At 37.5% G+C, this 25680-nt stretch overlaps 2 protein-coding genes across 5 annotated transcripts; one reads left to right on the top strand and one right to left on the bottom strand.

The window, feature by feature from the left end:
* Positions 1-3555: 3555 nt before the first annotated feature.
* Positions 3556-19693, bottom strand: PIGX (phosphatidylinositol glycan anchor biosynthesis class X). Of its 4 annotated transcripts, XM_056793616.1 has the most exons (7): positions 19348-19488; positions 17111-17265; positions 16851-16914; positions 15347-15488; positions 10536-10749; positions 8762-8862; positions 3556-4856 (listed from the first exon to the last, which is right to left on the bottom strand). In XM_056793616.1, exons 2-7 carry the CDS (start codon positions 17130-17132, stop codon positions 4713-4715), a joined length of 687 nt encoding a protein of 228 aa, XP_056649594.1. In that variant the 5' UTR covers positions 17133-17265; positions 19348-19488; the 3' UTR covers positions 3556-4712. The 4 variants fall into 4 exon arrangements, with proteins under 4 accessions (XP_056649594.1, XP_056649593.1, XP_007493931.1 ...); XM_056793615.1 differs by lacking the exons at positions 17111-17265; positions 19348-19488 and adding an exon at positions 19567-19693; XM_007493869.2 differs by lacking the exons at positions 17111-17265; positions 19348-19488 and adding an exon at positions 18678-18924.
* Positions 19604-25303, top strand: CEP19 (centrosomal protein 19). The gene is made up of 3 exons (XM_001364242.4): positions 19604-19741; positions 20539-20729; positions 24818-25303. Exons 2-3 carry the CDS (start codon positions 20600-20602, stop codon positions 25177-25179), a joined length of 492 nt encoding a protein of 163 aa, XP_001364279.2. The 5' UTR covers positions 19604-19741; positions 20539-20599; the 3' UTR covers positions 25180-25303.
* Positions 25304-25680: the final 377 nt, after the last annotated feature.

Here is a 25680-nt window from a genome sequence, read left to right as displayed (position 1 = left end):
GGAAATACCTAATGAAATTATATATATATATATATATATATATATATATATATAAATTTTTAAAGTCATTCCAGAAACAAGACCTCAGTTTCCCCATGATCTATATAATTACTATTGTACTAGAGTCAAAGATCTTCAAAAATAAACTTCACCTACTTCAAAATTTGCATCCACTTCTCAAATCCTTTTCACACAGAAGCCAAGTATAATGAGCACTTATTTGTTTAAGATTCTGAGCCTTACCCCATTCCTTATGTTGTCTGGAGCAGTGAAATGAAAGGAGCAGAGGAATAAACCAAGATGCAGTGAACTAGGCTGGTAGTATACTTAGATGCTTTTCAGAGACAAACAATGTAAAGACAGATTTGTGGCATCTAATTATATAGAAATAACATGGTTTGGTAGAAAGACTAAACTAGGAGCTGAAATTTTTCTAGTCTTGTCTTGAATACTATCTGTGGGACCTTATGCAAGTCACTTATCATGTCCACTTCAATCTCCTTATCTGTCCAATGAGAGAATGGAAATAGATGTATCAATAAGATCCCACCCAACTGGTAATATTCTGATTATCTAACAAACTTGGCAGTGTGACCTCAGACAAGTCACTTTCCCTCCTACTACACTTTCCACATTTATAAACTGAAATATAATAATTAGACTAGCAAGTCTCAAGTATCTTGCAGTTCAATGAGTTCTATGATTTTCCTTATAAAATTATTCCAAAAGGAAGGCGGATAGCTCAGTGGACAGAGTGCCAGGCCTAGTCAGGAGGACCTGGGTTCAAATATGACCTCAGATGATTCCTAGCTGTGTCTTCCCAAGTCCCAGTCCAGTATCCTATCTACTATGTCAAGCTGTCTTCACCATAAATGAGACCGGAAGTGCACACTGCTGGACTGTCCTAGTTGACATACCCTTCCTGTGGTACTTTCCTGCATAAGCTACTTTAGGAAGGTAAGATGTGGACTACACAGCTGTATGACCCTGGGCAAGTCACTTAACCTGGATTGCCTAGCCTTTACCACTCTTCTGCCTTGAAATGGATACTTGTATCAATTCTAAACCAGAAGGCATAAGCAAATACATTCTATTTCCCACCCCAAAAAAAATTCCCCCAAGAGACACACATAAGCAGGCACCCTAAAAAGTCACAAAATACTTCTGCAACTTTGTAGTATGATGACTGCTTAACAGTTAAACCTACCTCTCTTATGATAAATCTCTTTTCAAAAATCAAAGGTACCCATAAAAATAAAAACAAATTTTAAAAACTTTAATATTTCCTTTTTAATTGATGTCAGACCAAAGGCAGAAACCCCCTCTTTTCTCTGCACTCAACTAAAAAGAAAAAAATTTTGATTAAGTACTATGTGGCAGGCACTGTGCTTAAACACTGGAGATACAAATACAAGCAAGCCAGCCCTTGACCTCAAGCAGCTTACATTCTAATGGAGGAAAAAAGATAAATAGATAGATAGATAATTAAACAGATAGACAGATAGATAGATGGATAGATGGATGGATAGATAGATGGATGGATGAATGCATAGATAGATGGATGGATAGAGTATATATGTGCATATTTAACATCTATCTGTGAGGTAGAAACTGGGAAATATAGGGAGGGAAGATGGACCAGGAATGGTTTGGAAATGGTGTGATGGCCCGATTCTGGGCAAGATTAGGTTTTGGGACCACCTTTAAAGTTTCTGATCATGAATAAAGCATAAATCAGACATAAATCTTCCTTGAAGGTATTTACTATTTAAAAAGAGTAGGAATACATATTTTAGGATGGCTTTTACAATACAACTAGCTGCTTCATTGGGGGGGGGTGCTATATAAATACTACTCTTAAATCTACAGTGCTGTGCTAGAATATTCATACAATATTTCCTGAGCCATGGAAAACACAAAGCAAAGTGTTATGAGTAAAATAAAGAATGTTTTAAAAATACTTAAAATTCTAAAATACACTTCATAGACATTGTCTCACCTAGACTTCAGAACAATCCTGATAGTCCCCATAGATATTTTTGGTCCCATTTTACAAGTGAGGAAACAGAGGCTCAGAGGCTGGATATGAACCCAGGTCTTCCTAAATCCCAGCCCAGAATCCTATCTACTATGTTAAGCTGCCTTCACCATAAATGAGGATGAAAGTGCACACTGCTGAACAGTACTGGTTGACATGCCTTCACTGGGATACTTTCCTACACACACTACACTCCAGGGAGGTAAGATATGAATACACTATTTTTTAAATCCTTACATTCTGTCTTAAGAATCAATATTGGTTCCAAGGCAGAAGAGTGGTAAGGTTAAATGACTTGGCCAAGGTCACATGGTTAGGAAGTATCTGAAACCAGATTGGAATGGAGGCTGTCCCCATCTCTAGGGCTGGCTCTCTATCCACTGAGCTACCTGCCTGCCCTGGTGGAATACACTTTCACTAAATGGTCCCTGGACTGTACCTTTGTCAAACTGTTTTACATTGATATCCTCTTAGCAAGGCACCAAAAAAGTCTTATATGTTACTGAGATACATTAACTACTTGAGGCAGTCTCTATTCTAGACATAAGAAACAATGAGACAAAGACATTGAGAAAGAAGAGAGCAAGATAAGTACAAGGGAGAGAGAGTACTCCACATATCCTACCTTCAATTGATATAAAATGTGTCAACCCATATAAAATCTTTCTTACCAAAAATGTTTATATAAAAAATGCAAAATTTATATGTGTGGTATATACATGACTATAAATACACCATACAAAGATATATGACATTACATTTATTCCACCAAAAACATACTGATTGAAAAACCTGGGAAGACTTATATGAACTGATGCAAAGTGAAATGAGCAGAACCAGAACAGTGTACACAGTAGGTGTTGTGCGTCCTGTTTTTCAAATAAAGCCAATGACATGAAGGGGTTTTGTCTTGCCTTGTGCATGAATTGGATTTAAATGAGGCAGAGTTGTACAAAATCATCAGCCTCATTCCCTTTCAAAGTCACTGAAATCCAATGGCAAGATAAAAGTCAGGATGACTGGGGGTGGCCCACCAAGCTCTAAAGCAAACTACAGAATCTGCTTCAGCTGCCTTCACAGGTGGTGGAACAAACTGTTCCTGTCCATTCTTTCTGCTGGAGAAAGTCTTCACATGCCCTAGGGAGATATCCCCCTAACTCAGCCCATCGGGCCCATCAGTTACTCTCAACTCCTTAGCCCATATGCCATTTGCTGGGATGTGACTGCTATACTTTCTACAGCTTCTTGGAGCCACAGGTGAGAATTAAGAGCAAAGTGGACAACAACTTGGATAAGAAACCCTGAAAAGGGCTGGGCAAACTGTCATACCAGAGGCTAGTCCTCCTCAAACACCCATATACCCCTGTATATAGCAACAGCAATATTATAAGGATGATCAACTGTGTAGGATTAGCTACCCTGAAAAAGACAATGATCCACAACATTCCAAAGGATCTATGATGAAAAATGCAATCCACCCCAAGAGAAAACTGATGAACCCCACGTATAGACTGAAGTATACTTTTTTTAACTTTCTTTATTTTTCTTGATTTTTTTCTTCTTTTGCAATACAGCCAACATAGAAATACGTTCTTGTATGACTTCCCATGTATAATCCATATCATATTGTTTTCCTTCTCAAGAGGTGAGGAGGGGCAGGCAGGAGGAACAGAATTTGGAACTCAAAAATTGCATAAAGTGTTTGCATGTAACAAAATAAATATATATGTATATATTTAAAATAATACATCCTGATTTGTTAGCAACTTATTTACTTCATAGTGTTATTTTGAAATTTACCTACTGCTATTCTTATTTCATATTTTTGAACCACACAGTAATGACTCAGGTTCTATTTTTAAAAATCATAATCTGTAAGTTATTTTCTTATAAAACACATAAGACTTCATAGAAAGCACTGATTTTTTTTAAAGAGCTTCTTTAAGGAGGAAATTGAGCCATGTTCCTCACAACTCTCTTGCCCTAAAGATTATTATTAACTAGCTTCACAATTCTTCCTTTCCAAGAAACCCACAGGCAGTATAATAAGAGATAAAATGCCATAATCCCTTATGCTAATTTTATTTCTCCTTAAACCTCTGGCTAAAAGGCTTTATTGTTTTTCTAAAAAACTATGCCTTATTTAATGTCTGATTTAAAATATTGTGGTTCCTCAACTGTAATGCTTTCCTTGATTTTTAAAATATCTATTAGTTAGCAATGACAAAATGTATAAGAAATCCATCTCTCTGCATGGGGAACTCATTTTTCTCTCCCAATTCAATTAACACCTATTACAAAAAGTGTGATAAGTTGCATTAATCTGTGTAAAGGATAACAAAAATAAGACATGATTCTTTACCCTTAAAGGGCTTATAATCTTGCAGCTGACCCTATTCTATGCCAAATAATTTATCCATTTAACAGAATGAAACTGTTCATAATGGCACTTGATACTTAAGGATTTAGCAAGCACAAATTCAGCGTTAAATTCATGTATTAAGTGAGAAATGGGTGAAATTATCTACAAAATGCCATTTTGTATTTTTATTAAACTGTCTTACCAAAATTAAAATGTGTTGCTATCAATTAAAAGTAATGTCAAAATTCTAGAATACCACAAATCAATAAGCCTTCAGCAGGTCTACCATAAACATTTCATGACATGACATTCTCACAAAGAGAAATGACTGTGTTTTAAGACAGCTCTAAAGATGAGGCCAGAACATAAGATTGTAACAAGCATTGTCACAACACATACAAGGAAATGATGTACTTTTAGTCCCACTGGAACCTGTAGTATCACATTCTGATTTACCTGTGGAGAGACAGGGTGGACAAGTTAAATTTAAGATTAGAGAACCTCTCTAAACACACATTCAAAAGAGAGTTTACAACAACTGGAATCAATCAGGTTTGGGGGGAAGGGGGTATCAGTTTTTTTCTAGTAAGTCTCCTTCAGCCAATGAATATCAAAGTAGATTTTTTTTTAATACTTACCTTCCTTATTCTTAGATTCTTAGATGCAATTCTGTGTATTGGTTCCAAGGAAGAAGAGTGGTAAGGGCTAGGCAATGGGGGTTAAGTGGCTTGCCCAGAGTCATACTGCTGGGAAGTGTCTGAGGCCAAATTTGAACCCAGGATGTCCCATCTCTAGGCCTGGCTCTCAATCTACCAAGTCACCTAGCTGCCTCCATACTAGATTTTAAAAGAGCTGTTTAATAAGCAGGCTCTTTCAATGAATATCCTATTTTATGATGCAATGTTATATTTCCTTTTCCTAACCCCCCTGCAAAAGTTTTATTAATGAGGCTTCCTTTTAACTTCATAATTAAGATTGAATACTAACAAATCCCATTAGGATCCTAATGAAAGCTACCATATTCAACTTAAGCAATATTAATATATTTATAAAATTCAATTTGTCAAAAGGATTTTACAGGACCTACATAAGTGACAAAGCTCTCAAAAAAGATTTTCTTTTTTTAAAAAAGAAGGTATCATTCAAAGAAAAACAATGTGCATTAATAGAAATTTCATGTTTCCATATTAGCTGACTAATATGGAAATGTTTTACATGAATGCATATGTATAATGTATATTAAATTGCTTGCCTTCTTAAGGCAGGGAGGAGGAAAACAATATGGAACTGAAAAAAATTTTAATGAATATTAAAAATTTTTGTTTACATGTGAGAAAAAAATAAAATTAAATGGAAGCCTGTATGGAAGTATTAAAAGAATAAAAAGAGTAAAAGAACTTTCAAGCTACAAAATGTTTCATCCTTCTTCTATCCTATGGCTTTCTTCCCCAAATGACTTGAAAAATCTGTTACTCAAGAACTGTCACAACTGAATTATTACAGCAAGGGCAAAAGAAATATGGTGTACTTTTGCAACTAAACTGATTTTCCAAGTTCAACAGGAGTAATGTCTACACACTGTAGCTAATTTCCCATTGTCTATTTAATTACTAAAGGCTTGTGTTAACAACCAACCTTAAAACTTGACAACTAAATTAGAAATAATTTAGTTTACTTTAAAAGTAACCAAATACTTGCTTTCTTAATTTAGGTCACCACAAAAGCTCAAGCAAATATAGTATTTATTTAATCCATAACAATCAGCTTTACTACCTAAATGACCTGGACAAATCATTTAAATTCTCTAAGAGATCATATTCTTCATTTATGTAAAATATGTTGGGCTAGATGATATCTACAGTCCCTTACAATTCTAAATCTATAAAACTTATTTGGTGTTAAATAAATGACATCTTTCTAAAAAAATGACATCTTTCATAATTCATCACTACCTTAGTATAACCATTTATTTTTATTGTGACTTTAAAAAAGAAGGCATCACCCAAAGTAAAGTAATGTGCACTACTAGACTTATTTCAAATTTCAAAGAAGATGTCAAGGACCAATTTTACTTTGCTTTAAAATGGTGAAATTATCTCCTAGAGTAGAAACACAGAAGAAAAACATGATTCATCACTTGTTTATAAGGGTATATGATTTGGAGTTTTGATTTTAAAAGATTATTCTATTACAAAAATGAATAGTATAGAAATAGATATCAAGTGATTATACATATATCACCCCAGTAGAATTGCTTGTAAGCTTTGGGAGTTGGGGGGAAGGAGGGGAACTGGGAGAGGGAAAGAACATGAATCATGGAATCATGGAAAAATATTTTAAAATAACTAAATAAATAAATGAAATTTTAAAAATTGAAAAAATTATCTCCCAGAACTTTATACTACCAAACTGATCCCATCACTAAACTATACATTAAATTCGCACATTGTACAGACTTACAAATCAAATGTAACTTTCCAGCTATATGGTTGAATTAGAAAAATTTAATCACCTATAAGCTAACAGCAATTCATTTGATAATAAGAGTTCTGTACAATTTCAGCATGTTTTACATGGCACTTAAAATAACTTTCTGGCCCCAAGAAGACGCTCCAATACAAAAGAGGATCACATTATTTTGAACACATCTCCACGTCATATAGCTATTTCTATCAACCAAATGAGCAGGATAGACTAACCAACAAGGATTAAGATGTTTCAAATGTCATAATATTAATAATAATTAGTAGCATTTAGATAGTGCTTTAAAGCTTGCAAAGTGTTTTAAAATATTATCTCATTTGAATCTCACAAGGACCCTGGGAGGTAGATGCTATTATTATCTCCATTTCACAGAAAGAAAACTGAAACAAGTAGAAGTTAAGTAATTAGCTCATGGGCACAGTGCCAGGAAGTGTCTAAAGCTGGATTTTAACTCAGTTCTTCCTAACTCTATTCACTCAGTCACTCAAAATAGTCAGTGTAAATAAATCCACTTCTGTTTGTCTAAGACATTTATGTTATTTAATGGCTCAAGCTATAAATGTGTTTAAACCTATCTGGTTTCAATGCAAAATAATTTCATGTATTATACACATTGTATATACACATTACAAAGGTCTAAGAAAGCACTGGAAATAGTGCTAGACAAAGCCATGTTAAATTAAAAAGCTCAGAAGAAAGAACTAAGGAGACAGAGAATGGAAAAAAAAAGAGCTAAGAGTAGTGCAAAATCTGATTATTCTGGACAAAAAAAGAAAAGATGATTTTACCAGAAGAACTCAAGGGAATTGTTTGAGACATTGACAAATGTCAACTTAACGTAGGGTTCCATTTTGGAAGCTGTGAAGATTGGATTTGGCTCTCCCCTTATTGTAACAATGAAGGAATTTAGCTCCTCCTTGATTGTGAAGATTAAGTTGTAATCCCCTGTCTATTTTTAGATTTTAATCCCCAAAGTGTAAAGCTCAGTACTTAAAGTTGAGTATGGAGATCTACCCATTTTGGATTTCAACCACAAAAAGGTGTGAACACCTATTTCATACATTGAGTGGAAGGTCTGTGACCCAGGTGTGAAAGAGTCAGCAGTCTTGGAGTGGAGTGTTGGCTGTGATTGGTAGACATAAAATTGGTAGACATAAAAAAAAGAGAAAGGTCTTAAAAGTGGAAACAGAGACACACAAAAGACAGACACTCAGACTTGGAGTGAAGACACACTTGAAGGGAGTCACTTGGAGTGAAGAGAGACACACTTGGAGTGAAGAGAGACTTGGAGTGAGGAGGGACACTTGGAGTTTGAAAGAGACAGTGGAGCCTAATGGAGTTGATGGCTGATAAAGAAGCTGCTGATTGAACTGACAACGTGGTGAGTGTAAATGCTGACTTCCTTGTAAGCCTCCAGGAAAGGCCCATTGTCTTCTTTCCCCTGGCTGGGGTCTTAGAATTTTTCTACCTGGCTCAGAGGAAGCCAGAGCACTCGCTCTCTCTCGCGCTCTCTCTCTCTCTCTCTCTCTCTGCCTCTGTCTCTTTCCGTCTGTCTCTCTCTCTCTCACTGTGAACTTATATATATATATATATATATATACATATATATATATATATGATATATATATATAGGATATATATATATCTTCTCTCTATTGTAAAAATAAACTACCATAAATTCCATTTTACTTCAGTAATTCATTTTTTGGGATTTAGAAATTAAATCCCTGGTGACCAATTAAATATTCAGTCCAACCATAAATTTAACAAGGTAGAAACCAAACATTTCCCATAGGTCATGCCCTAAAATTTCAATTTATTAACTGCGACAGTATCATAGTAATAAGAATAAAAAGACATTTTTAAAACCTGCTTACTGATTGATATTTCACACTGCTCCATTTACAGAGGTGTTTATTCTTCATAGAACAAGGAGCTTCCACGTCAGACTGTTTCCAGCAGTTCAGAGAAGGAAAATCTAGGAAAAGAGGTAATAACAAGACATCCAAGAACCTGTACTTGGATAATAGGAAGCTTTTTGTCTGCAGACACTTCAGATGCAGGTATTTGAGCACCTCTTAAACCCTACCAAAGGTCTTTTTTGACCAGCTATATGTTTCATCTTTGTACTTGTATCTCCAGTTTCTAGCACAGGGCCTGGTACACAGCGAGTACCATTTACATCATGCATCACTCCAACATATATTTAACTCTCCTGATTTCCACACGCCCCTCAACCAACAGCAATCTTGTACCTCAGACTTCACAAAACAATTCATCTCAAATGCATTTATCATGTAATAGAGTAGATCAGAGTTAGCTCTGTTAGCATCTTATCCTTTTACTATACCATATGATTTCCTCCTGAGACAGCATTTTAGCTAAATTTTGTATCATTCTTCTGCACCTCCAATAGCTAGCACAGTGTGCTGCAAACTGCAGGAGCTTAATCAATTTTTTTGTGATAATTTTACATAACATAGCAGCCTATTCTTTATTTTCATAATCTAATTTATGAAGGCTTGGAAGCAGTTAGGGTACAGAAAAGGAACATATAGAGACAAGCTTAATCAGTAAGTGACTACTATGTGTCAGGCACTATGCTAAGCACTATTTGAGCCTCACAATAACCCTGGGAGGTATTATTATCCCCATTTTACAATTGAGGAAACTGAGATTGACAGAGGTTAAGTGACTTGCCCAGGGTCACACAGCTAATAATTGTCAGACACTGGATTTTAATTCAGATCTTACCACCTCCAGGCCTTTGCCTCCTTACATACTCTATTCACTTCACCACCCTAGCTCTTGTTTACTAAGACCCATTATACTAGAAATAGGGGATGTGCCTTGAAGTTTGAAAGCAATAAATTTAGATTAGACAGTACCATTTTTTCCAAAGGATTTTACAGGTAAGGAACTCATAATTCCAAGAGGTATTAGAGGCAAAAAATAGAAATTTCCCCCAAAAGATTAAACTCATAGATGATGATGGAAAATAATGGATTTTTAGTGAAAATTAGGGTGTTCAGGTGACATAACCCTAATATTCTGAAGTCACCATTCAGGAGAAAAGCATATCACTTGATCTCACTATCAAAGCCAAAATTCTAATCTGAATGCACAATAAGAATGACTTTCTGACAACTTTATATTCTTATGTGGTAAAGTAAAATATGTGATGATCACAAACTTGTTACCACATTTTCCAACATATTAGTACTTTACAGAGTCATCAGCACTTGACTTATTCTTAATTCAGTTAACTCACATTACAGAAAGTCAGCTTCAAAGTTAAAAGGGGAAAAAAAGAAAAATGACACATTTAATTGTATAATTCACCTTTATGAGGGTCTATGAAAAGAGGCAAAATAGGGTTGTAGAAAGTCAACCTTAAAGCTACAGGTTCAAATTCTGTCTCTAACACATAACTTCTGTGTTTCCCTGGGCAAGTCACTTAACTTTTCAGTGGTCTAAGCAATTCTCCAAGATTATAAGGTACAGAAAAGGTGCCTCTATACATTGGTAGAGTAGATTTCCTCATCAGGGAGTAGTTCCCTATGCCAAAGAGAACAAAGGTCCATCCTCTGTCTCTATGAGACACTTGTTCATCTTAATTTAGGGCCTTTTAAAAAAAAAAACAGCACTCACCATTGTAGCAACGGACAAATAATTCTGGGTTCTTCACCATCACAAAGGCTCTTTGTTCTTTTTCCTCAGGCTGATGATACCGGCAGTGAACAGGCAAAAATGTTTTGAAACACTCAGAACACTGAGAATCTGACTTGGCATAAACAAAGACATCAAATTCTTTGGACAAATACTCAGGAGCTTCTAAGTCAACAGTATTTTGAATTATCATTGCCTGTAAAGAGAGAAAACAAGTATCTTGAAAGAAGAAACAAAAATTCCCAAAGACTTGCCACTCCTAGTGGGTCAGGAACAACTGACTGACAGATTTCCCCCATTCTATAGAATTCTCCCCATTCCCTATACCTCAGATACTAAAAAGACGACACAAGATTTTCCTCCCAAATATTCTCTCTCCAGTTTGGCCACCTCTGCTAGAGACAGGACTTCTAATCCTTTCAAGTAGGAATTGGTAATCTTTTATTTTATTTTATTTTTTGTCTTGGCTTCCTTTGGCAATTCAGAAAAACCTAATAATAACTACTGTGGTTTATTGTCTACATCTGTAATTTTGGGAAACAATTTTAGTTACTGGTTGGTGAAAATGCAGATATCATTCTTTTCCCCATCCAAATTCAATGAGTCCCTGAAATCTAAGGTAGGAAGTATATTAAAGTAAGGTCAGTTGGCTAAAAGAAAACAAGTCTTATGTTGAAGCTCTCGAGACTGCCTCATGAAAAGACACTGCAGCCCAGGGGAATCCTTAGACAAGAAAGCTGCCAGAGTTCATCCTTGCAGGAGCAAAACCATTGACATAATCTCTTCTCATATCCTGATTTTGATAATAAAACATTTTTCTAAAAGGGTGAAATTATGTCAGTATTGCCAAATCTATGAGTTATCTACTATTATAAAAAATAATGAAGCAAACCCCCAAAAAGTATAGTGTTGAGGCTAAAATGATTAAGTCATTCTAATAGCTTCCTGTTCTTCAAGACACAAATGAAGGAGTCATTTAGAAGACAGGGCATCATAGTTTGGCTGGTCAGGAAGTCAATCCCCAGCCTTTAAGGTTAGTTCTGTTTCTTACATAGTATACAGGGTGTTCTGGAGATATATATATATATGGCTTGAGACACCATACAAATGATGACTCATAATGTTGTAGAGTTTAGTAGACAACATTAGATTTAGATAAGGTCAGAGCCTTGCTCATAGGTAGAGGAAAAATAACTATAATACGAAATTACATACAAAGATACAAGATAATACAAAAAAACATAGAATTGCATCCATCAGAGAAGTACCAATTCCTTACTGCCTAAAAGAGAAAAATTATGGAAGGCTTCCTAGGGACTCTATCTAAATTGGGTTTTAAGGGATGGTTAGTCTACCTCACTCTTTTACAGAAGTGAGAGGTCCACGGGTGTGGAATATTGTATATTTTCAGATTTTTTTTGATGCATTAATTGGTTTTGATGACTTTTTTTTCCTCTTCTATCTTTTCCTTTTTTTGCTTTCTAAATATCACCTTTTATATGGGATGGCTCTCTGGAAGGGGAAAGGAGAAAGATACGAGGAGAAATTTTGGTGACATAAAAACAAAAGACATCAATAAAAATTTATTTTTAAAAAAGGATGGTTATTCAATAGATTCAGGGCATGTACAAGGAATATAAGTTATCAAGTTTGGCTGGAACATAGACTACATGGGACAGCTAGGTGGCTCTGTGGATAAAGTACAAAGTCCAAAATAGGGTCACTCTGAAGAATCAGACACAACAGAAAAATGATTGAACAAGAAAGGATTCAAGCAATTAGCAAAGGAAGAAACCCAAGCTACCAACAGCTTTATGAAAAAAAAAATGCTCCAAATCAATAATAATTAAGAAAATGTAAATTAAGGCAATTCTGAGATGCCAGCTAGCACTTAGCAGATTGGCAAAGATAACAAAAAAGGAAAACAAAAAATGTCAAAGGAGCTTCAGGGAAACAAAAACATTCATGTCCAACTGGTGGAACTGTGAATTGGCACAGCAATTCTGGAAAGCAATCTGGAATTATGCCAAAAAATTCACTAAACTGTGTCTATGTTTTGACCTGGCAATATCCCTACAATAACTATACCCTGAAGAGAGTAAAGAAAAAGAAAAAGGAACTTGCTGTGTAAAAAAAATCTATAGCAGTTCTTTGCAAACATGGCAATGAACTGAAAGCTAAGGGCACTCCCACCAATTGGGGAATGCCTAAATAAATTCTGGTAAATGAATATAATGTGATATTATTATACCATAAGAAATGACGAGATAATTTCAGAGAAAACTGGGAAAACTTGTATGAGCTGATCAACTAAAGTGAGAAGAATCAGAAGATATAACAATAGTGTCAAGATAAATAACTACAAAGATTTAAGAAAACTGATCATTGCAATAACCAACCATGATTCCAGGGGATCAATGGACTCAAAATATATGATGACATGTTGTTGGATATGACCAATACAGGAATTTGTTTTACTGGACTATCCATATTTAATACAAAGGTTTAGTTTGGTTTTTCAATGGGGAGAGGAAGGAAATGGGGGGAGGGAGAATAAATGCTTGTTAATTGGAAAAAAAACTAAAATAAAATGAAAGTTACATAGAAAAAAGATATCTAGCAGACCCACTAGAAATATAGGATTGGAGCCAAGGGAAAGAAGTCTGGAACAGAGAAATTTGGAACCTATGAAAACAGCAGTAATCATTAAAACCATTTAGATAGACAAGACCATTTTCTCCACAACAATCCTTTGTGAAAAATAATGTAAGCATTAACTTCTGCCACCTAGGGAAGTAAATGTTTAGAGAGGCTGGAGCCAGTCTTAAAACCAGATTTTCTGACTTCAAAACCATTTTTACACACACACACACACACACACACACACACACACACACACACACACATGCATATCACATAAATGTATATGTGTGTATATTTGACAAGAAATTTAGCCAAACAGTAATTCATAGAAACCTAGAGGTTTAAGTTGTCTACAAGTTCAGTTTGAGGCAACAGTCTGAGGTAGCTGGTTTAAAAAAAAAAAGAAAAAAACCTCTGAAATTCTGAATAACAAAATAGAGTTAAAATAACAATGAATAATTTCACTAATTAAAGGAAGAGAGTAGACAGGATCACATTTAGGAAACTCCAGAGCTTTCAAAGATCCCAGCCTGGTTCTAGAAACAAAAACACATCTTTTTAGCAACATTCTTCTAGTGAAGCTGGATGGTTGCAAATAATAGAATATCACAATCCCTAAAGAATCAAAATTGCAGGTGAACTGAATAGCAAGGAATAGATCCAAAGTTCTTTCACCAGATTATTCTCATTCCACAATTCTTTCTGACCAGTTATTCAACTAGCTAAGAACTCACATATAATTAGAATATTATCCAGTCTACATTGTTTCATCTTGTCCACAAGAACATCATTAGAGATTCTAAGTCAAATGCCCGGCTGAAATGAAAATATCCTAAATTTCAAAATCCTAGAAGAGAATCTTGGGTGAGACCAGCCAACCTAGAAGAACTTAAATCCCAAGAAAACATCTCAGTTGGAATCCCATTCAGGAATTGTCAGTGTCCATGAAGAATTTAAAGAAAATGCACAGAAGAGATAAGAAAGTTCAGTGAGTATCACAGAAAAGAGAGATAGCTTTGGAACCAATGTGTAGAACTTAGTAAATACTTTATTTAAAAATACTATAAATAATAATATTCATGGTTTCATATACAATCAATTATTATTTTTATGTTATTTACCTTTGCACAAGGAAATGTTGATGTTTGTTACTATTTGCCAAGTTTAGGATAAAGATAAAATGGACAAAATTTGACGGGGGGTGGGGGAAGAAGGGTCAAGGTTCGGGATGGGTACCTTTCTCTCAGCATGCCGAAATGGGGTTATTCAAGCATACCATCAATTCTCATGGAGGAACTAGAACTACTTTCAAAGGAAAGCTGATTCCAATGGCTCTTTAAAATAGTAAGAAGAGATAGTTTGCAAGGAAAGAGTATAAGGAAGTAGTGATGATGATATCACTTTAACTCTCCTTTCCCTGCCAGCCCTGTTTCTATTGCTCTAGGTTTCAAACCTATATGACAGCTCATTCTGAAACTTCTCTCAGTACCAGGCTTCCTCATCCTGGAGTAGCCTACCACTTCCTGGCCTCTTCCCCCAGGTATAACCCTCCACAAGGGCCACCACTGGTAAATTCTTTCTGGAGCTTCTGTTCTGTAAAGGGGCTGGCCTGCTTTTATTGACCTTCTATCCTGGTTTCTGCTCTTCTTAGTACTTCAAAATCAGGCCCCTACCTGCTTCTTTTTGTGTATTTTCTTTCCTACTGGAATGTTACCTCCTTGAGGACAAGAACTCTCTTTGCTTATATTTGTATCATGACCTGGCATTTAATAAGCACTTAATGCTCCTTTCCTTTCTTCCTCTTTAGCCATTCCATGCCTCAGTTTCCACATCTATTAAATGGGGATAATAAAATTGTCTACTATCCCATCCAGATGTTATTATAAGGAAGGCATTTTGGAAGTTTTAAAGTACTGTGTAACTATTAGTTATTATTATTCCTTACAAGTCCCACACATTTACACAGATATGTTATTCTGACCATAATCTTAAAATATTTTCTAGATATGTTTAAGCAAATGGACAAACAATTAAGATATCTCCTCTCTGACAATGTTACTTTTCTCTACAAGCTATAGCTTATCTGGTTTAAAATACCCAAAGAACATATGGCCTAATAATCATGCTCAAACTTTGTTTATTAACTATACCTCTGTCACATTGTGTTCCTGTAATGAAGCCAGTTCATATGGATCCACATATAATCCAGTTGGGAGGTGATGTTTAATCAAAACACTGCAAGTCGGTGAATTTTCAATGCTTGTGCCAAGTTTCACTTTTATTAGCAAGTCCCTAAAAAAAATTTTTTTTATAAATAATCTTCATTCAATTCAAAAAGGAATCATCCATTATGCTACATGTCATAAAAACTAAGTATTAATTTTAGAAAACAGCTATATTGTTGAGTTCTTTTTGATAAAGGCTTTTTACTTGTTAATTACAACCATCATGCTTTAACTCTTTCAAAAATCTACTTTGTTCCTCAGATAATTCACCTAAGTCCCCTTCAACTCAACTCAAATATAGATTTACTTACAGTAAATTTTAGCACCTTCCTCTCAATCCCAAACATCTAATTCTTCCCATTTTCAGGTGGCCCCTCTAAGATAATTTCTCTTTGATTTGCAAAGCTTTAAAAAAATGCTATATAAGAACTGCTTCATAATGTATCTTCAAATAATCACAATAGCTAGCATTTATAGATTACTTTTAGATTTGCAAAATGCTTTACAATTTTATCTCATTTGATCCTCACAACAACCCCATTTTACAGATGAGGACACTGAAGCAGACAGAAGTTACATAACTTGATCACACAGCTAATAAGTGTCTGTGGCCATATTGAACTCAGGTTTTCCTGCCTTAGGGTCCAGCACTCTATCCACAGCAACATCTCATAAAAGGTAATCTTACAAAGAATGGGTTCTGACTGCCTTAAAGGCCACCTCCTCTCTAGCAAACTGTTGCACTCAGTCATAGAAACAGAGGCAATTTGTTTGTCCTTTGTTTTTAATGTTTTATTGATCATTTCTTTGCCTCCAATATAGCCACTTCTTAATATATTACTCCTCTATGACACAGGTTTACCATTAAGCAAAATAAACTAAAACAAAAAGTACGTCCAACAAAGTATATATTATTCACATACTGTCCATCAAGAGAATTTCTTTGAAAATCCTACTGTGGAAAATCAATCATTAAATGTTTATTAAGGCCCTTCTATGTGCCAGGCACTGTGCTAAGTACCAGGCAAAAGACAAACCCTGCCCTCAAACAGATCCCAACAAATATGTACAGACTATACACAGGATAAATAGAATAATTAACAGAGGAATGACATAAGAATTAAGAAAGGTTGAGAAAGGCTATTTTATAGTCACACTTTTTATGACTGGTTATGTCCTCCTCAAGTCATACTACCACACAAATTGTGGAGAGGATGAAATTGTTTGAAATTGATGTTATTTTTTTCTCTCAATAATTTCTATATCTATTCTCATTATTTATTACAGATGAATCAGTGAAGGATAAACAACAGATCAAGTATATTCCAGATATCTGCTCACCTAAATATCTTAGCAATTTATTTTATCCATAAATTACATAAAATGATGTTCTGATATAGGTAGTCACCATTTTATTAAGAAAACCTACCTGTGAAAGCCATCTTTCACAATTTCTTGTAACAGGATAATTTCAGAACAATTGGTATTTCTGCCTAAAATAATAGAAAGAAAACTTTTATGAAACTGGCAGAGTATACAGTAGTCCCCATATATATTTAAGCAATAAGACCTGAAAAAGGAAATGTGTTTAAGGAAGTTGCAACAAATTCTGTATTGACTTCCCTGGAAAAATCTGACCTACTTGAATTTTTTAAAATAATGTTTTAACTGGGACAATTTCATACTTACTGTACAAATGTACAAAATTCATCTAATTCCAGTAAACTCCTGACAGTCAAATGAAGGCACAACCAGAGAGACCCTGGAGCTCTTCATTGTAATTTAGTACCACAGCAATCTTCTCTGTAAGAACACTGGAAATGTTTCTATTTCAGCTTCCTTCTCTATAAAATAGGAATAGTCTATATATTTACTAGGACTATTGAGAAGGAATAAAAAAGATACTTTTAAAATCTAAAGATAAATATGTAAATCTAAAAGTAACAAGTAATCTAGTAGCACAGTATTTAAGTAGACAACAAAACTTCCCAACACAACATTCTGCACAAGAGTTTACTGAAAGAAGGACAGAGAGACATTAAAAAGATTCTTTAAAGTTGTAGGAATGAAAATCAAAATTTGTAATAATAACAGTTTTAAATACTTTGGGAAAGCTCACTGTTGTGAACCCTCTTAAACGACTAAGAATCCCTCATTTCTTTTAATGTAAACCTAAAATTTACTATTTACTATATTTGCTAAATGCAAAAGTAGATTCAAAACTGAAATTAAAACAATGCCTTGTTACATTTTACTAAGGGTGCACACTAGTAGGGAATACTGTGTAAACCCGATTGTAACAAGATTTAATATCCGATACCACACAGAAAGATTTCCAAAGGAATTGTGACTTCAAAACTCCGGGAGAAATATCGATGTCACTGCCAATGAAAATACTTAAGTCCAATTACTTAACCCTGAAGACTAAATTGCCAAAGTTCCTCACCAAGTTCGAATTAGAACAGGGAGTTCCTGCCTCCTGCAAGCATTTCAAATCCATCTCAGTCATGAAAACATTAACAGTGTTAAAAAAAAAAAAAAGCTCAAGCCATAAATTATTTCAGACTTCACGTACTCTCCCTGCATGGAGGGGAGAGGAAGAAAGGATTGTTTTACTTTATTGAGAATTCTGGGTTTCTCTCAAAACTAATAAACCGACCAGTAATATTCTCAAGGTTCTGGAGATGCTCTACACCAACCACCTCGAACCCTGCCTTTGGTCAGGCCATAGTTTTTACAATGCTATATCCTAGACTTGAAAAATTAGCTACTGTAAGCACAGATGAGCTGGCCAGTTTTCAGAGTAACGTATAGAATTTATCATGTACCCTTAAAAAAAAAAAGCAAGCGAAGATTCACATTTTGTACCCTGTTGAGTGAATGGAAACGCTCTTTTTTTCTGGTGTTTAAATTGAAATGTTTAAAAGGAAAGGGAAAACATAAGCTCCTTCCAGGCTAGAGAAATTGCATTCTTCCTTCCTAGCAGAGAGGATCCTCCAGTAGGGTAGGACTAGTTAAAAAAGCGGCAGGAGTTCTCCAGGCTAGTGGTCAGTTTCCGTACTTTGTAGACTCGGGGCCAGCCCCGGACTCCGCCCAGAAGGTCCGCTAGTCCGTGTGCCCCGCAGCAGCAATGCAGGGCTTTAAATCTCTCTCATCCCGTCTCCCGGTTCTAAGCTAACTAATTGGAATGTCCGTACTTCTAGGCCCAGAGGCTAAGCCTGGAGCTTCCCGTGGCCACCCTCAGCCTTCTCTTTACCCGAGTGGTTGACTGCGGCGCAGCGGAGAAGCACAGTGGCCCCCCATAAAAGGAGCCAGGCCCCCACCGGAGGAGCCAGGATGCCAAAGCCAGAGAAACCCGAAGAAGGAAAAAAAGGGAGAGGGTGGGCGCATGCGCCGAACGTCGTTTCCCCTCCCCCACTCCCTTGCCCATTTTCCTTTGTGAACTCCCTCAGAGCTAGTGGGATGGCCGGAGGAAGGCGCGTGCGCATTTCCTCCGAACACTTCCCCCTCCCCTCTTACTTCTCCCGCCCCTGGCCCTGGCCCTGACATTTGGCCTAGTATAGTAAATTCTTTCCCCTGCTCCCTTCCCATATCCATTCCCCTTCCTCAGCCTCTCTGAGCCTTAGTTTCCGCATCTGTAAAATGAAGATTAATTAAATTAAATTAAATGACTTCTAAGGTCCCTCTCAAATCTTGCACCCCACCCCTTCTCCAGAAGGCGATGAATGAAGTGTGACAACAGTGCTAGACTTGGGGGCCGGAGGAAGAGGCCGTGGTTGTGGACTCTCTCTGCCTGTTTCCTGTAAAATGGGTAATAATGACGCTTAACTGTCTATCTAACCAAGCTGCTGTGAGGGGAAAACCCCGCAGTTTTCAACCGCTATTGAAGTGTGAGATGTTCTGGATGGAGACCCTACTTCACTCACCACTCTAGTTTCTCCCCTCCTTTCCCGGTTCTCTCCTACGCCCCGCATCTCCTCTCCTTCCCAGCACCACCCCTCTCCTTCAGGCTTCCTTTCCCTTCTCTTTCCCTTCCCTTTCCCTTCCCTTCCTTCCCTTCCTTCCCTTCCCCTTTCCGCCTCTCCTCCGCTCTTTCCAGCTCCTCTCCAGTCCCCTCTAGGCTCCGCCCCGCCCCGCCCCCTTACTTAAGCCCGCCTCCTCACTGAGCCGGGGCGGGGCCATGGGTGACGTAGCACTGCGGGATGGCTGTTCCCGTGGTGATGGCTCAGCTTCTGGGAGCAGAAGCCAGAGTCGGACTCGGGCGAGAGCCATTCTAGGACGGCTGCTGAGACCTCTTTCATCTCCTCCCGGGAAACCCAGGTAGCCCCAGGCCCAGATGCCCCGCTCCCACACCTATGCCACGTGCGGGCAGGGGACTGGGCCCAGCTTAGCCCTCTCTTGGTGCCTGCCCTCGCTCTCCCTTTCCCGGCACGGGCGCAGGCCTGGCCTTCCTCGTGGGGTCAGCTGGCCTGGTGCTCCTAGACAGTGCTGGGCCCGCAGCTCGGCTGGCCCCATGCCGCTGGACACGTGAGGATGGCCATCCTGGCCGTCCCAAACATGCTGCTGGACACTGCTGGACAGGTGGGACCGGCCATCCTTCTGCTCCTGGACAGTAGTGGACATATATCTTCAACTAGCCCTGTGCCACGGAACTTCTGGAGAGTTGGGGGCGGCTGTCCTGGTGCTCCTGGACAGTGTTGCGTTTCAAGAAAAGAGATCCCATGCGTTTGTGACTTTACCAATGATGACACAGCTCAGGTCTTCCTGGCTCTGAGACTCACTCTCCTTTAGGGCATTTTACCTCTACATATTTGCTGAATGAATCCATGTTAGTCCCCTGTGAAGTTGGGACAGCTCTAGCGTTGGTCCAGGAATTCGGTTTGGGAGGGGGAGGGAGGATACAAAATACTCTGAGTTCTCAGAACAAACCCACCCCTGTAGAGGAACCACACCTGCCCCCACTAAATTTTCTGGACTACTCCAACAAGAAATGGCAATTGTCCTCCATTTCCTGCAATTTTAGAGCTAGCCTATGAAGATGAGAAGGGTAGAAGGATGAGGAACATCAAACACTTGAATCAAAAATGGAATTGAAATATCTTCCTTTCATTTATCAGGGATTCAGAATGTTTCCATCAGCTTCCTTCTGATTTGGCCAGCAACCGGGAATGAACTGAGATGATGTACACTGCCAAGAAATGTGGAATCAGATTCCAGCCTCCAGCCATTATCTTAATCTACGAAGGGGAGGTCAAGGACAAAAGTCGCCAGCGTATCATGCCAATCCGAAACTTTTCCAAGTTTTCAGGTGCCAAATGTTTACTCTTACCTAGCCTAACTCACCTCTGCTAGAATAGACTCCCCCTTTTTTTTTTAACCCTTACTTTCTATCTTAAGAGTAGAAGGGCAGGGGCTAGGCAAATGTGGTTAAGTGACTTGCTCAGGGTCACATAGCTAGGAAATGGCTGAGGTTGGATTTGAATCCAGGTCCTTCTGACTCCAGGCCTGGTTCTCTATCCACTGTGCTATCTATCTGCCCCTAGAATAGACTCTTAAGAACTAGAAAGGACCTCAGGAGGCCTCTAGTCCAACAGGCTCCTCAAGCACAAATCTCTTGGGGAGCTTAGTTCATTCCATTGTTGAACAATCCTAAAAGGAAGATTTTTCTCATATTAAATCAAACTTTTCTTCCATACAACTAATTCTTATTGGTCCAAGTTCTGCCCTCTGAAGTCAAAGAGAAAACAATCTTCTTTATCAAGAAAGTGATTATTTCTCCAGACTAATTATCCCCACTTCCTTCAGTCTTCACTTGGTCTTGTCTCTAATCCACATCCTAGTTCTGTTCTTTTTGCCCTTTCCCCCCATCCCTGGAGATATGGGTAGATTCTGGGCCTCTATTTCTTTTTAGGACTCCCTAGAAAATGAACCACTTTTACCAATGCATGTATCATTTATAGCCTTGGGTTTCTGGAGCACCAAGAGGTTAAGTGAGTTGCCTATGATTACACAATCCATCTTGAACCCAAGCTTCATTAGCAGAATATATCTAATTGAATGCATTGGTGTCTATGTCTGAAACCCTTTGCTTGAGAATATGGGTGTTGAACATTTAATCATTAGAGATTTACTGAAGTGGGGCAGCTAGATGGTACAGTGGCTATCGTACTGGGCCTGGACTCAGGAAAACTATCAGGAAGACAAATATGGCCTCAGACACTTACTAACTGTGTGACCCTGGGCTAATCACGTAACTTCATTTGCCTTGGTTTCCTCATCTGTAAAATGAGCTGTAGAAGGAAATGGCAAACCACTACAATATCTTTGCCAAGAAAATCCAAAATGGGATTGTGCGAAATTGGATACAACTGAACAATAAAAATGTCCTGGTATATGTGTTATCTTAAATTTTCTTCCTTACCAATCTATAAAAATGGGAAAAATACAAAAAATAAAAAATAGAAATTTATATAAAACTCATTAAAGTAAACTCAAAACTACAATAGCATATCTCAGGTCTTCAGTTCATTTGGCTTTCCTGTTTTTCCTCCCAATGACACTCTGTCTCTTATCTTTCTACCTTTTCACAGATTGATTCTTTACCCAAAGAAGAAACTGAAATGGTTTATCTGAAGCAAAGTACTTGTATTTCTTAATTTTCCACCACAGGAGTCTATTACTAATGATGTTTTTCTCTTATAATTTTTTAAAATGTGAGAGGAGAGCAGTCTAATATAGTGGATATAGAACTTTAGTTTTAGTCAAGAAGACCTGGGCTGTGGCAGTTAGGTAGCACAATAGATAGAGCACCATGCCTGAAGCCGGGAGGACCAGGGTTTAAATATGGCCTCAGATACTTCCTACCTGTATAATCCTGGGCAAGTCACTTACCTCTCATTGCCTAGTGCTTGCCATTTTTACTCTCCACCTTTTATTTTTTTTTGCCACCTCTTTACTCTCAATAAGTCACTTGGCCATTCAGTTCTCTAGAAAGCTCTCAGACTCTTCAGTTGCAAAGAAATTACTTCTCTCCCCTGGACTTCTATCCACTAATGAAATTATAAAGTCCTGACCAAAATAAATAAAAATAAAAAATAAAACTTAAATTTTTCTTTGGAAAATTTAAACAATAGCACTAAAGATTTGTAACAAACAACTAGCAAATCCACAATTTAATAAACAATGCAGAACCTAATATTCACCTTGATTTTGGTTTCCCATGCCTCAAACCATGACACAATCCAAATTTTTGGAAATGAAGTATGATTGATTCCTGCCTTCCCATACAACCATCACATTAGAAATATAAATTCTAAGGAATACTTTTCCCTTATGCTTTGAATTGATACCAGCTAAAATAAGCACTTAGTCCCTGCCTTTTAAGTGACTCAAAATCCTGTCACTAGCAGAAGGGAATAAAAAAGTTGATTATTTGTCCAACAACAAAAATGTATTGAACATCAATTATGCAATCCAGGATGAAGCACCTAAAGGTGAACCACTCCTGATAATAGCAAATATTTCTTTAGTGCCATATAGCTTAGAGTGTACTCTCCTGATCTAGATGGTACATGTACATAAATCCCAGATTTACAGGTGAGGGAACTGGTATTCAAAGAGGTCAAGTCATTGGCCCAGGAACACACAGGTCAGAGCAAGGACTCAAACCCACATCTAATATTCCTTCCACCATAAAATGCAGCCTCTCAACTTCCTTGAGTTAGGAAAGGATGTTTAATGGCACATCCATGGGATCATTGAAAGCTAGAAAAGACCTTGATGGTCATCTAGTCTATCCCTCTTATTTTACAAAAGATGAGGTTAACTGACCCACCAAGAGTCATATAGCTAGTGCCAGGATTTGAACTGAGGATCTTGAACTCTGAATCTGGTGCTCTTTCTCTGCACTGTGCTACAGAATGCTCCCTTGGATAGCTTTGCTAGGGAATCAAGAAGAATGAAAACAAGTACTATATACTATATAAATGTAGTGGGAAGGGCCTAAATGGGTTTTTACCCCAGCACTTAAAGCAGAGATGTTTAACTTTTTCTGTGTCGTGGATACCTTAAGCAGTCTGGTATAGTCTATGGTCCTTTTTTAGAAACATTTTGTTTTGCTTTGTTTTAAATTCATAATGAAGGGAAATGCGAAATTTAAATTAAAGATTAGTGAAAATAAAGATATAATTTTCTTACAATTCAGGTTCACAAATCCCCTAAAATCTCAGTCCATAGACCCCAAATTAAGATCCTCTGACTTAAAGGTAATCCAATTCTGAATAGTTCTGCTGCTCCTTCTAACAAACTTTTTTTTTGTTTTTGTTTTTTTGAAGGCTTCTCTCTCCTTTTAGCTCCCTTTTGTTTGTTGTCTTCTACCCCCTGAATGTGAGTTCCTTGATGGCAAGAACTATCTTTTTTTTTTTGTCTCATTTTTATCCCCAGAACGTAGCCCATTTCCTGGACATAGTAAATGCTTAATAAATACTCACTACCCATCCATCTACCTCGCTCTGAACATACAAAGAAAAGTGGAAGTAAATTAAGACAGCTGAGGATTACTATCCTATGGACCTTGGTTACCTAAGACCAGCGCAATAAACGTAGTCAATGGTTTCTATACACAAAGAATGAACAGATTCCTTTTGGTCTCCTTGGAGACCATTGGTACCTGGACTGTGGCAGCCACCACTACCATTCTGGTCCATATTTAAAGGTTGTGGGAGGAAGGACATCTAAGGATTGGTATCCTTAGGGCCAATTCTATGTTGCATGAATTGGGATGGATTTTAGGCCAGGCTGAAGTAGAATTCACTTTTTTAAAAAATCCCTTATGTTCTGTCTTAGAATCGATACTAAGTATTGGTTCCAAGGCAGAGGAACAGTAACAACAACAACAACAAAAGTTTGTTAGAAGGAGCCACAGAATTGTTCAGATGTGACTTACCTTTAAGTTAGAGGCAGATGAGTTAAGTGGCCTGCCTAGGGGGTCACACAGCTGGGAGGTGTCTGAAGCCTGATTTGAACCCAGGGCCTCCTGCCTCTAGGCCTTAGAGTTCCTTTCTTAGATAACTGCCCATTTTTAGATAGGTTATGGACCCCAAATCCTATTGCTGAACCCTGTGAAGCATTATCAGTATTTTAAGGGGTTTGATGAATGTGCCCCATGAGATGTGGCTATTTTACGAGCAGAGTTCCATCCCAATAATCTCCATGGGAAAAAAGAGAGAGCTGTCAAAGAAGGCACCAGCACACGGCAGTGAGCACAGCCAGTGCCTGTGAAGTGCTATGAGCACGGGTGTGAGGGCAGCTGTTAGATGGGGTCCACTACAGATTGGTCAGGCTTTTTCTTTCTTTTCTGCATCCCTCACTGAGCATGTGACTTTTTCATTTTTCCAGACTGTGGTAGAGCAGCTGAACAGCTGAAGTATAATCCAAGACACAAGGCCTACCTTGAAGGGGTATCTCTGCGGCAGTTAGAGAAATTATTCACTTTTTTAAAAGGTTTTCTATGGGGGCAAACCTTGGACCAAACTATGGAACAGATTCAGCGGGAAACAACCATTGATCCTGAGGAAGACCTGAACAAGCTTGATGATAAGGAACTTGCAAAAAGGAAGAGCATCATGGATGAACTTTTTAAGAAGAATCAGAAAAAGAAAGATGACCCAGATTTTGTCTATAATGTTGAGATAGAGTTCCCACAGGATGAGCAGCAACAGTCTTGTAGCTGGGATGCGGAGTCAGATGATGAGTTCTAATACCAAACAAAATCAAAAATTTATCGAAAGCATCAGAAATCTGTAATAATAACTCGGAGAACATAGTTAAGATATTGCAGAATTGTAAAAGGACACTAAATGTATATGTTGAGCCAAAATAGAATTGACTGTCTTACTTTTCTTCTTTTTAAATCCTTACCATCTCTTGGTTCCAAGACAGAAAAGCAATAAGGGCTAGGTAGTTGGGGTTAAGTGACTTGTCCATGGTCACACAGCCAGAAAGTATCTGAGGCCATATTTGAACCTCACATCTCATGGTGTGGCTCTTTCCCCACTGAGCCACCTACCTGACCCAACTTTTCAATCGACCTATATTGATTGAGCACCTATATACATTGATCTTCCTTAATGATTTGCCATTGGTATATTCTTGCAGTACTCTACATGTACATAGAAACATTCTCTGATGGTGAGCAAGGGGCCTTATACATCTAGAGATTCCCCAATGCTACATAAAGTAGGCAGTAGCTACCTGTAATA

The sequence above is a fragment of the Monodelphis domestica genome, chromosome 4 (genome assembly GCF_027887165.1).
Source record: "Monodelphis domestica isolate mMonDom1 chromosome 4, mMonDom1.pri, whole genome shotgun sequence".
Taxonomy (NCBI): domain Eukaryota; kingdom Metazoa; phylum Chordata; class Mammalia; order Didelphimorphia; family Didelphidae; genus Monodelphis; species Monodelphis domestica.
This window is presented reverse-complemented; position numbering and strand designations above follow the sequence as displayed.